General features: G+C 38.5%; 1 protein-coding gene across 1 annotated transcript in view; it reads right to left on the bottom strand.

Annotated features, from left to right (window-relative positions):
• Positions 1-2,020: 2,020 nt before the first annotated feature.
• Positions 2,021-14,100, bottom strand: part of FIGN (fidgetin, microtubule severing factor) — a 198,113-nt gene continuing 186,033 nt past the window's right edge. The window contains exon 3 of the mRNA XM_040357853.1: positions 2,021-6,524. Coding sequence (XP_040213787.1) covers positions 4,291-6,524 — 2,234 coding nt within the window. The 3' untranslated portion in view covers positions 2,021-4,290. The remainder of the gene's footprint in view (positions 6,525-14,100) is intronic.

Raw genomic sequence — 14,100 nt, 5'->3', positions numbered from 1 at the left:
TACATTTATTCATTTGACTAATCTCTATTTCAACCTTATTTCCAACTAATGTATGTACATAAGTGGGCAGGATGTTTAGCATTAATTAGGAGGTTTAATTTGTGTATAACGTGGTAATGAATAGGTCAAATGCAAAATCAAAAGCTGAAGCCCAAAAAATATCAGAAATAAAAAAAATATATATATTTAGCCTAGAGACAATAATGATGTTATTTTTTTCTTTTGTTTTTTGCAAGCACAATCTGATTTGTTGTTCCTGTTATCAGTTGCAGTAGCATATTTATTTTATAGATCAAGTTCTATCTCTTTGGTTAATCCTACATGCAATTAAATGCAAGGAGAACAGAATATTTGTTGATTTCTCCTTACAAGTTCGTCACAAAAATGTTGTTTTAAAATATTTAAATAATCAATAACTCTTAAAGCGGTATTAAACTTTTTTTTTTTAACTAAATGGTAAATGGTAACTGCATATTTGCCCTCATAATGTGCCCTCCAATGCCATTGACGTCATCCCTTCCACGCTGTGCTCCACGAGTGCTTTAAGCCTCGTTTATAGATCGCTCTACTGCAGGGTAGTCTTCTCGGTCACGATTGCAGACTGACATTAGTGAGAGCCGGCGGTGTGGAGGATGGTCTATGTGCAGAGCTTTACCTTGGATTCCTGCATACTTAGATGGGCCTCTTTTAATCATCAACCATGTGAGTTGCTAAATGTTGTACCTTCATTAAATGTAACTATATTGCTACACTTAGAGGCGCCTCTCTTCTCTTTTATACTCTGTAGCTCCTGCTGGATTTCGCTTTGAATCCCTTTTGTGGAGGCTGCCATTTGTGGATGGACATTTTATGGTTACAGAATCTATCACATTGCGTTAATCTTTTCATATAGACTATAACCCGAAGGACTTATGAATAAATGGTTGTGGAAAAAATCATCTAAGTTTCCATGATTTCTTAAGGGGAAATTTATATACGACTGCTTTGGATTGAAAGCATGTTTCAAACTATGCCCGCAATCCAAGGTTTTAATGTATATTTATCTTTATTACTCTATTTTAATATAATGTTACATTGAATATTTTGTGGGGACTTGGGCGTGAGTAGAAGAGGAGATAAGTATTATTTTATAGTTCAATACCACAGAATTACCAATCTAGCAAAGTTTTTTCAAATTCTTACAACATTTTTACAAACCCACTAATATAGTTATAACATATAGATATGCTAGGCCTATTGTCAGATCTTCCGCTGTTAAAGATGGCTCTTATATTTCCTTTTTAGTTGACTTGATACGCAAATGCGTCACATCTGGCACTTCCAGTTTTTGCAATACGATCCGTGGAAAGCACGCTCGAGTCACGGAGAGCGTCACTTTATTGTCCTTACTTTGATTAGAGAATTGTATCTCTTTTTTTCAACTACAATATTTTTAAGTATAAATAAACATAGCTTTGTGGAATCACGCTATGAGGATTTATTTCTTAAACGAAATCATATGTGGATACCCGGCTGGAGATTACGATACAGAGGGGAAGCTAGTAGGAGTTTAACTACATCTTTAAACTCGTGGATGGGTAATTTTTGCTGTGAGAAGCACGTTGTGAACAAGGGGAACATTCCAGCAGAGGGACACCAGGATCCAGAGTGTGCTTCTACTTTACGCTTTTCGATAGGTAGGCAGAAGTTCACATTATTCCAAGCGCGGAATCTTTTACCCATTTCCTTTATAGTTGTCTACCCCAAAATTCGGTAAATAAGTAATCCTTTCAATCTCTGACTGTAGTGTGAGAAATGTTAACATGCTCAAATGGTAATAGTTAATCATTTTTGTTTCTTATGGCCTTTAGCCAAAATGCCTTTAGAAAAACTTGTAACATTTGGTCTGATCAAAAAAAAAATGTGTTTTTAGGCATCTATGAAAACGTTGCTGAGTAGTCTGCATTGATATAGTCCAAGATGACACTTTCAAAAGTTGCTAATAAAGTTAGGATTTGAAGAAAAGAGACAAAAACATGCAATCGGAATAATATTATTGGTACCCTTTATTTTTGGAAAACAGATTAAATTTTCAAAGTGATTGTTTCTTTGGATGTGCAAGATGATGTTTGTTTAGTTAGTTTAAACCCATGTTTGCAGAAACAAAAGAACCAAAAAATGTAATGTAAATTCTTCTTTACGACGTTCAGTGCATTTATTTAATTTCTTAAATGTACATCAATAGCCAGTGCTTTGAAACAGCATTGTTACTGTCTCCATTTAAAGTAAACAAAACATTACATTCAAAAAAGCCAGGTTGTTCTGTTTATGAGTTGGCAGGCATGGACATCTGTAGCCTGTACACTGCTCCTCGACCAGAGACATCACCCAACATCAATTAGCTGTCATTATAAGTAGTGAACAAATAAACCACAAAAATAAACAAAACCAAGACACAATTGAGGATGGTAAAAGTTAGCAGGGATAGAAAAAAAAGGAAAAAATGTCATAAGTATTAGACAGCATTCAAACAAGGTAAAATACACAGTGAATGTACACAGGAAAATAATACAAATAATACAACTATTAAAAACAAGGGTTGACTCTTTGAAGTCTATAGAGGCTGTCTTAAAAAAATAGCAACTCGGGGCATTTTTCACACAATATATTTCACTATTAACATATAAAACAAAGTGGTATATTTGTAAAATTAAAATTATCCAATAAAGCTAACTTTTCCAGTTTGGAAAAAAAAGAGCATCAGCAAGATAGTTATTTAGAGATGAAAGGGCATATGGTTTATTAAGACTTTCAAAGTCTATTCGTGCAATTCAAGATTTCTCTTGTTGGCTAATGATGGTCAAACATGTTAAAAATGTATGTCTTCTAAACCACACATAGCAACAAGATCCCCATATTACAATTTTTTATTCAAAATGAAAACAAATAATACAAAACACCTCTTAAAATGCTATTTACTTTCCATGTTTTTGGTTGCAGTGTCTTGATTAAGAACGATTCAGCCTCACTGAATTAGACTTTGGAACTTTGCAGCTTTGCATACCACCCCTAATCCTTAATAATTAGTTATTACACATATTGTATTTTTTAGGTAAATTACTTAAATTTAAATTAACATTCTTGAATGTGCCTATGAATTAGATAGACTACAGCCAATTTGCTGGTCTTCCTGACCAATGTGGCAACTGGAAGTTTACACAACATATGATGTTGAAACTAATATATAGCCAAGAAATTCAAAGGCTATCTACAGTGTCAAAGCTTACTACAAAATATTTGTAAAAATAATTCAGGTAATAAAGCCAGTCACCATTATCTTTACAGCTGTTAGACTGAAGCTGAGTTAATTTAGGACACTTTCTTTTGAACCATAAAAGTAAAATCCAAAAAAGAACATCCTCTCAACTTACTCTAGAAAATGTCTTTGATTTAATATCATAACTGGCAATTCTTAATAAGGTTTAATTTACATAGGGAGATATGAGCTACAAATTAACATGACGATACATCAGCCATTTTTCTTTAGAGTCAACCAAATACATTCAAAGTAATTTTCCATGCCACTTTCCAATTTTTGAGGTAAACATACACTATAATATAAAGCAACAATGACACCAACCATCTTGCTCAGCAGTAAATAGTGCTTTCAACACATTCCTTTGAGGTACTGTACAAATCAACTTTCCTGAGTTTTTTTTTTTTGTCATTTTTGCAGACAGAACATTAACATAAAGAAACTGCAGAAATTAAGGTCCAGATTATTTTTTTCCCTGTTTTACTGTTCCGCAGAACAGAGGGGATTGAGGAATACTGTTGCTCGTACAATGGCAGAAATCTGGTTCTCTGTTTTTTAACTCAGTTGTTCATCTATAGTCCAGTAGTGTTTGAAGTTAAAGCTTTTCATATTAGCACATGCCACCAATGTAATTGTGAGGCAAACAAAAACATAAAATAAAGCACCAGTTTAGGCACTTGACAGCAACTAAATCTCAAGAACAGCAGAATGGAATCAACACACAGGTTCACGTCCTTCCAATGCCAACCTACTTCCACCCTACGTCTTTCAGAGTGTTGGCTTGCTTGAACACAACTAAGCATCAACAACCCATTGTCCCATGTGATTCAATTTAGAACATTGGCTGTTTGATGCACATTTATTTCAAGTCTACCACCACTCTTCAGATGCAAGGTTACTTGGGCTGTCTTGGTACCTTAAACAGTTAGGCCACTGCCAAAAAGGGATTTAGTTCCCTATATCATCTATGTTTGTGTGCCAGCATTTCAAGTCTGTCACTGACTGCACCCAAACATTTTGTTCCATTCAATATATGTATCAAGTTCTTTTTGTGATATGCTAGGCTGAATCTTGCAGAATACATTTTCAAAGTCTTGATATGTTACAGGTCGCAGCTGGCCAGGCATAATGGCTGAAAGTTCTGAAGGTGGTATGGCATGAAGAGGGCCTACCACAGCTTCCTGACACAAACGAGCCACATCCAGTCCAGAAAAACCTTCTGTGCGCTGGACAAGGAGTGCAACCTCTTTGTCAGTGAGACAGTAATTGTGCTGTGATAGCAGTTGTATTATTATCTGATGTCTGGCTGTGCTGTCAGGAAGGGGAATAAGAAGTCTTTTCATGAAATATCTCCGTAGAGATTCATCTATTTCTTCAGGTTTACTTGTGGCACAGATTACAACTATTTGGTCCTCAGCAGAAGATAGAACAGTATCTAACTGCATAAGAAATTCTGTTCTCATCCTACTTATAGGACTATGTTCTTCACTCACTTGGGAAGAGAGAAGCATGTCAATGTCACTAACAAAAATCACTGAGGGCTGCCGACACCTTGCAACAAGGAATGTTGCATGAACAATCTTTTCACCTTCAGTTATCCACTTTGTGACAATATTCGAGCCAGAAAGTTTAAAGAATGTGGCACCCAGCTGACTAGCTATGCACCTGCCCAGTAAAGTTTTGCCTGTCCCCCTAGGTCCAAATAAAAGAAGGCTCCGAGGCAAAGCAGTGAGTCCACTGAATGCATCTGACCGAATTACAGGCCATAAGACTTCTTCTTTTATAAAGGCCTTCACTAAATCAAGGCCAGCAATTTCATCCCAGTCAACTGGATGTCCCTGGCTGATAATTTCATTTGTTACAAGGTCAATGAGGTGTGTATCGGTATTCTTCAGCTGTTCGTCCACAGAGTGGTTGGATGAGGTAGCTGTATGAATTCCAGTGCCTTGTAGAGAGTGTGGGAGCATTTGCCTGTGGTCATCACTGTGCTCACTAATTGCAGAAGAGTTGTATTTTCCAAAAGTTTCACTTGATCTTGAATTTTTAGCAGTGCTATATGAAGGTGGGGTGAGAGCTCTAGTTGACTGACTGGTAAATTTTCTTTGCTGGTCACCAGGTCCCATCTGTTTTGTTGGCTTGAAGGCTAAGGATGTTGTTTCAGAACTTCGATCAAAGCCATTTCCCCTATTTGAATTAGAAATACTTGTGTCAGACATTCTATACATAGGGCTATGTGAGGTTCTTTGTTGACTGTAACTATAATTTCCATAGCTGGGATCTAAATCGCTTTGCCCTGCCATGTAGAAAGCTTTTCTTTTAAGAGAGCTGGCAGAACTGTTAGACAAAGAAGACGGTGTTATCGGGGTCAACCCATGGGTCTGATAGCTATAGCCAGGTACAGTAGTGGGAGGAAGAGGAGTAGGAGCAGGAATGCCTGAAGGGAGGTAAGCTGAGGGAGGAGGTGCACTTCCAGGACTATAGCCTGAGCCAACAGTGGATTGCGGGGGATAAGCAGCAGGTGGATAGTTGTAGCTTGATAGGTTTGAGGCCCCATTGTAGCCTGGCACTAAAGCTGATGGAGGTGGAGGTGGAGGAGGAGGTTGTAGAAGTCCAGAGCTATGAAGTGGAGATGGGTGAGGTGATTGCAGTGCAGAGGCAGACTGGCTACTGTAACTTGAATGCAGGTAGGATCCGTTGTATCCTGCTCCATATTCCTGAGATGGTAGCCCTGAATGCAGACTTTGTACTGTGTGACTTCCACATGTACTACTGGAATAACTAGATTCTGTCAGGTTGCTTCCCACCCCAGGAGAACTACCTATGCTGGCAGAAACATCGGATGCAGCTCCCACTCCAGCTTTGCTTGCTGCAATAACATCAGCAACACAGTTCATAGGATATACACCCTCAGGGTTCAAGGAACTCTGCCAAGGTTCACCTTCATTTTTCCGGCCATTTACAAGACCTGATTGAGCTTCAGTGTAATTACTTAGAATGGGTCGTTCCATGGAACCATCCAAAATTCCAGAATATTTCTCTGCATATTTCTTTAGCAGATTTGATGCTGTTAAAGCAGAGATGTCATCATTGGCCCAGGCATACTGATAGGTACGCTGCAAGTGACCTCGATATGCTTCAACTTTGTGGGCTGGTGACCTAGTGGTTGAAGTTATATCAAAATGCTGTTCTGGCCACTGAGCATGCTCTGGCGTCCACTGCATCTTCAAGCCTGTAGAAGAAATAAAACACAATAGTGAAAAATCAACATACTTTTGTATACTAAAAGCTTTTATATTTAGACTTTTATATAGGTGTAACAAAAAGCAATGCTAATTTGCAGTAGGGAATAACAAGCAATCAGGTTTCAGTTAATAAAAAATAAATAAACATTAAAATAAACATTATACCAGTGAATAATACTTTTTCAATGGCCAGTATTGGTTAATCTCACTGCATCCCCCCTTTTTTTTTTACTTAAAAAGCTCTAAATTAGATGGTATAATGGCATATCTATATAGCTTAAAAGTAAGCATTTTAGAGTTTTTGTATTTACATTTTCAAAAAGCTACTCAGAATAATTTTACTGCTAATTTTGTTTGTGAACAATAAAACGGTAAAACCCTAATTTGAATCAAAAAAATTTTATATATTTTTTTGCCAAGTAATTTTGACAGCCTAAACACAGCTCTAAGCCATTATTCTCCAAAAAAATGCCTCGTTTTGGCATATTTTTGATAAGATTGTAAACATTTTTTACCACTTGACACTAATGCACTTTGACACTGACAATACCAGCTTCAAATTTCAAAATAAGTAAAAGTGCAGTGAAAAAAACGTTTCCACACTTTATAATTAGGATCCCAAATGTATTTAGAAAGCATAATTTATAAGAAATATATAAGAAATACATCAATTTTCTGACACCTTACTGCATGCAGCTGTTCTGTCTTTACAATATCACTTTCAGTTTTATATTTCTTTTTTCCTCCAATCTAAAAATATGAGACACAGCTGACAGATCACATCTAGGATACCTCTCTTATTTGGTGCTGAACACCTAGTTAGCACAGCATAATGCACCCTGTGCAGAACAATATGACACAGACATTGCAGGTCATTCCATAATCCAACTCTCATCTAAAGTGGTCCACGACAGTTTCAAATCTGCTTCGTGGAGTGCAGCAAAGCAATCTCCTAGGCAGCGGTCTGTCGCTTTCATCACACAAAGCCTACAACTTGGTATGAATTACAACTGCTTTCTTTCTGCTCTGTTGTCAAACTGCTGGGGAAAAAAACAAGTAACGCTTGTGTCTTGGATTGTTTCTCCAGCACATCTCTAGGGTGCAGGTATTAAACTGCACTAACCCCCTAAAAGTTTTTTTTTTTTTTTTGTAGCTTTACCCTCCAGCTGTTACAGTTGGAGGCCACTGAATAGGTTTTTGGGAACAAGGAGGATATAAATAGCACAGAACTCAAGAGGAATTTCTGCCACTGCAAATGGTAAAAGTTGTTGCTGCTGCTATTACTATAACTAATAAAGTTAGAAAAATGTGCATTTATTATTTTTTGTTTTGGGAGCCTGCAATGCATTGTACCAGTGATCAGTAGATAGCCAATGCCGTGCAGGTCTCCTCGGCCTGCTCATATCCCGTACAAGGAAGCCGATACATTCTGACAGGAAGACTCAATGAACTATCAATGCGCCGTGGTCGTTTATTGAAAACTACAGGCTGACAGGCGCAAAGGCTGCTGGACCTTGCCGCTTTCCATTTGTGAATGAGTGACATGGCCGAATGGGTGGAGCCCCGCATGATCATATTTTTTTCTAAATTTTGATGTCTAGCAGATCCCACTAGCTGTTACAGCAGAGGAGCAGGGGGGTGCGGGGGCTGGTCAATTTGTAACATGTTACATGATACACACACAATATGGGTGTAACATGTTATGAAAGGTGAACTTATCCTTTAACCATTTCAGCCCCTAAAGATTTGGCTGTTCAATGATCAGGCCATTTTTTGCAATACGGCACTGCGTCGCTTTAACTGACAATTGCGCGGTTGTGCAACGTTTTACCCAAACAAAATTAATGTTTTTTTCCCCCCTCATAAATAGAGCTTTCTGTTGATGGTTTTTATCAGCTCTGAGGCCCCGTACACACGGCCGAGGAACTCGACGTGCCAAACACATCGAGTTCCTCTGCCGGTTCAGCCCTAAAGCCGCCGAGGAGCTCGGCGGGCCGAGAGCTCCCATAGAACAACGAGGAAATAGAGAACATGTTCTCTATTACCTCGTCGAGCTCCTCGTCGGCTTCCTCGGCCGAAAGTGTACACACGACCAGTTTCCTCGGCAGAATTCAGCCAGAAACTCGGTCGGAAGCTGAATTCTGCCGAGGAAACTGGTCGTGTGTACGGGGCCTTGAGGTTTTTATTTTTTGCGCTATAAACAAAAATCGAGCGTCAATTTTGAAAAATACACCATATTTTGTACTTTTTTTGCTATAATAAATATCCCCATTTTTTATTTATTTTTTAAAAGGCAATTTTTTTCCTCAGTTTAGTCCAATATGTATTCATCTACATATTTTTGGTAATAAAAATGGCAATACGCGTATATTGATTGGTTTGCGACAAAGTTATAGCGTCTACAAAATAGGGGAAAGATTTATGGCATTTATTTTTTACAGGTAATGGAAGTGATCAACAATTTTTTTATCAGGACTGCAACATTATGACGGACAGATCATACACTTTTGAACCATTTTTGGGACCATTGGTGTTTATATAGCTAGAAAAATGCAAGGTAGGGGTTAACAGTAGGGGGCGATCAAGGGGTTAACTTTGTTACCTAGGGAGTGATTCTAACTGTGGGGGGGTGGGACTGCCTGGGTGAGGAGAGTGATCGCTGTTCATACTTAGTATGAACAACAGATCGCTCTCCTCACCCCTGACAGCACAGAGATCTGTCTGTTTATATTGGCAGATCTCCATTCTGTCTCTGTTTGGAGCGATCGCAGGTGCCCGGTGGTCATCATGACCACTGGACACATGCATTGACTCCAGAGTCGTGCCGTGCCCCCTATTGGTCAAGAGACGAGCCGACCTATAGTTGCGACAGTTCGCCCAGGGGAGCCAACTACTGCCATAGTATAACTGCAGCGGCTGGTCGGGAAGGGATTAAAGTGACACTAAAGGTTTTATAAAAAAATAAAAAACATGTCATACTTACCTCCACTGTGCAGTTCATTTTGCACAGAGTGTCTCCAATTGTCCTCTTTTGGGGTCCAACAGCGGCTCTTGTGGCTCCTCCCCGCAAGAGCTAACCTTCTCTGGGAAGCTCTTTTCCCCGAGGGGGTTACCTTGTGGGCGCGCTCCCATGTCATACAATTGTCGTTCATAGCCGCTGATTGTATGACTCGGCCCGCCCCTGGCGGCTGCATTATTGGATTTGATTGATCAATCCATCCAATGATGAGCCGATCAGGCATGAGGAGAATGACGCGGGATCGCCGCCCCCTTGTCAATTCAGGTAAGTAAAACAGGGGCTCGGGATGGCTGGACACTGCAAGGTGTTTCTTCACCTTAATGCATATGATGCATTAAAGCGGGATTCCACCCGCAAATTTTTTTTAACAGTGTAGCTGCTGACTTTTAATAAGGACACTTACCTGTCCTACTTGCCCGCGCTGATGGCGCCCCCGATGCTGATCCCACGATCGATGCAGGTCCCGCGCCGCCATTCACACTAGGGGAAACAGGCAGTAAAGCCTTATGGCTTCACTGCCCATTTCCTACTGCGCATGCGCGAGTCTCGCGCTTACTTCTGAATGGGCGACTGCTCTCTGAGAACACACACAGTTCCCAGAAAGCAGAGCGCCCCATTCACTAGGAGAAGATGAAGAAGAAGACGGACCGCGGCTACGGAAGAGGCAGATTACGAACTTCCACATAGCAACAGGTATTTCGGGTGAGTATAATTTTTTTTTTTTTCACATTTTTGTTTTCAATTTTTTTTTATGATTTTTGGGCAAATGTTGTTTTCCTGGGTGGAAATCCACTTTAAGGTGAAAAAAAAACACAAAGCTTCACAACCCCTTTAAGTTAAGGTAAAATGTCATTGCAAAGTGAACAGTCTATTTGCCTTTAGTAAATCACTTTAACATTTTAAATGCTGGTTGTCAATAACAGAGTAAAAAAAAAAGAGATAAAAGAAAAACATGAACAGAAAATAAAGAAGAGAAAGAACAGATAAAAAGTAAGGAAAAAGAAGGGAAGGGCCAGAGAAAAGAACAATAGAAGTGAAGGACCAGAGGAAGGTATGAAGGAAGGAAGGGAGGAAGGAAGGAAGGAAGGAAGGAAGGAAGGAAGGAAGGAAGGAAGGAAGGAAGGAAGGAAGGAAGGAAGGAAGGAAGGAAGGAAGGAAGGAAGGAAGGAAGGAAGGAAGGAAGGAAAAAAGCAAATCTCATTTATCTTAATTGATCATTAACAGAGAAAAAAAAATTAAATGAATCGATATGAAAGAGGGAATTTATTCTACAGTCATTGTTGAAAACCAGTTTTACTACACTGACAAGTTTAGAAACCCTAGGGGCTGTACATTTTGTAATCCAGAAATGCTGGCAAAGTATTAGTAAATTGCACAGAGCACATTGCCAACCCGAAATGTAAACAGTTGTGTCCAGGTCTCCAAAGATTTCTACAATGTTGGATTATGAGCAGCATAGTACATGCACACATCTGGAGCTGGGTTGGTTTTCAGGGGCCCAGGCTGCACGGCAGATTCTAACACAATTGTCCCCTGCAGATGCTGTCACTACAATCACTATAGTTATAGTACCCTAACAATTAACGATTCCCCTGCTGGTTCATGCTGCAGCTGTAACTAAATAGACTCAGAGGGAGACCAAAACAGATGAGGCTATGGCATCACTTTCCACCGCTGGTCAAACAGCTAAAAGCTGGAAAAATGAATCTGTATAAAGAATAATATGTTGTTTGTGCTACTCAATCCATTTCAGAATGTGCTGAGGTTAAAAGAAGGTGCTCTGACAAAGAAAGTCTTTTGCCATTGATTTCAAAGTCCCTAGCCACAGCAAAGCTAGGCACGTCTAGAACAGGTTTTCTTATAAGTGAGATCCAAATAAATTTAAAAATCAAACATTTATAAGAACATTTCAACAGAAAACAATATTAAATGAGTTACCTATGTACAAATATTCTCTGTTTTTGCAAATTTGACTTTAACCACTTGACCTCCAGAAGATTTACCCCCCTTTACAACCAGGCCATTTTTTTAGCAATGCACTGCATCACTTTAACTGACAAGTGCACAGTCATGCAACGCTGTACCCAAATAAAATGTATGAACAAAAAAATATATTTTTTTTACTTTCTGCTATAAAATATATCCAATAATGTTTTTTTTTTATAGGTCTATATGTATTCTGCTACATACTTTTGATAAAAAATACAAATAAGCATATATTGATTGGTTTACGCAAACGTTAAGGCATCTATACACTAGGCAAAGATTTATGATTTTTTTATTTATTTTCTACTAGTAATGGCGGTGATCAGCGACTTATAGTGGGACTACGATATTGCGACGAACAATAACGGACATTAACTGCCACTTTACCACTTTTCGTGAATCAGTGACACTAATACAGTGATCACTGCTAAAAATTTGCACTGTCACTGTACTAATGACACTGACTGGGAAGGGGTTAAACATCTAGGTCGGTCAAAGGGTTAACTGTATGCCTAGCCAGTGTTTGTATGTACTATGTATGCTGCTTTTACTAGAGTGATGGATTTTATTCCCTGCTTTTCAAGAACACAAAATCTTTCCCTTCCCCCCTGTCAGGACAGATATCTGCCTTGTTTACATAGGCAGATCTCTATCTGTGTGTTTTACTGACAATCTGCAGACCTCCAGTGCCCAGCACCACCAGATCAGCTTCTTCTGTGATCAATCACAGACGGTATTATAGTACCGTCATACGTGTTGTACGTCATCGCGCTTTGCTAGAGCATTTTGAAAAAACGATGGTGTGTGGGCAATGTCGTTTTTATGATGAAGTTGAAAAAACTTCATTTTTTTTTTATGATGAAAAACATTGTTTTCTTTCAAGACAAAAAGTGATCGTGTGTACGGGGCATTAGAGATGTTTTTTGAGGCTGCTATATATCAAACAGAAATCCAGTTTCTAAAAGGACATAGAAAATATTATAGACAGAATTTCGAATAATTGATTGTCTTGTTATAAATTGCTTGGTGTTCAGCTGACTTGCTAAGTGACACACATCCATGTCCCCTGGCTTATTTTAAATTAAATCACTTTGCAGATAGCCCATAACAATCAGTTTGATACTTCCTAAATCTTTTGCTGTTCATCTGTTCAGCTGAAAATCATTAATGTTTCACTTGACACACAACATGATCTTAAGCAAGAGACAGTTTGCCAACAATGTGGCAAGTCGATTCCCCAATGACTCGTCTTGTTTTCAAAATTTCCATAGCAGAACTACACCAGTTAATTAGTGGGAAGATGCTCTACTAATTGTGTTAATTTACAAGATTTCAGTAAAAAAAGAATCAAAGCCTACCATTGCTGTTATGGGCTTAAACCAATGAAATGAGACAACAGTAGATGAGGGCGGTAAATATTTCAGTAGTGCTGCCGACATTAATTACAGATGTAAATTAGTATACCTGCTGTCACCACCGCTTACAATTTAAGGTGAGATTTTTTTATTATTATTATTATTAAAATGTATTCAAACACATTTTTATTTTATGTTTTGAGTAGAAAGGTTACAACGTCTGCCATTTTTTTTTCTATTGCTCTCTACAAGTGTGATTTGGTTGTTTTATTTTCATGGTGGGAAATCCAATATTTTGTATTGTCACTGTAACTCTAACAATAGAACTTGTAATTGAAACACTGGTTCTAATAACAGTTACAGTATCTAATGCCCCGTACACACAATCAAAATTTCCGATGGGCGAAAATCCGATGGAATTTTTCATCAGAATTCCGTTCAAGCTGTCTTGCATACATACTGTCAGACCAAATTCCGACCGTCCAAAACACAGTGACGTAAAACACTATGACGAGCCGAGAAAAATGAATTTCAATGCTTCCGAGCATGCGTCGACTTGATTCTGAGCATGCACAGGTTTTTTCTCCGTCGGAGTTGCACACAGATGATAGGAATTTCCTATTGTTTTTTTTTTTCCATCGGAAAAAAATAAAACATGTTCTATATCTAAACACCAATGGAAAAAAGTCTGATGGAGCCCACACGCGATTCTAATCGTGTGTACGCGGCATAAGAGGAGATTTTCCTTACTTTGGAAAGACTTTCCCTCAGTTCCTGCTGTGTCTTTGGGACAGGAAGTGAAGGTGATTTTCCCCATTGGAACACAGATGGTAACAAAAAAAGATTTTGGTTTTATATGCACCTTTAACACAAAGCTACTGTATATACAATTATATCAACATGTTAAACTAGTAGATAGTAGGTTTTTATTCTGTTTTCTAGAAACCTAGACCAGTGTAAAATACAGTGCTGTTTTTGTATATTGTGGCCAAGCTTTACATATAACTAGTCTAATCCAACAGTGAATTATTTTTATCCTTGTCCACAAAATTCCTTCATAAGAAGCACTAATGCCGGATACACACAACCGTTTTTATTGTCATGGAAAAAGTTTTTCTCGACGTGATTCTTGTCAAGCCTGCCTTGCATACACATGATCATGAAAAAAAAATGCTCAAGCAAAGCGTGATGACGTACAACACA

Source organism: Rana temporaria, chromosome 6 (genome assembly GCF_905171775.1).
Source record: "Rana temporaria chromosome 6, aRanTem1.1, whole genome shotgun sequence".
In the NCBI taxonomy this organism is placed as follows: Eukaryota; Metazoa; Chordata; class Amphibia; order Anura; family Ranidae; genus Rana; species Rana temporaria.
Note: the sequence above shows the minus strand (reverse complement) of the source record. Positions and strands in the feature narration are given on the sequence as shown.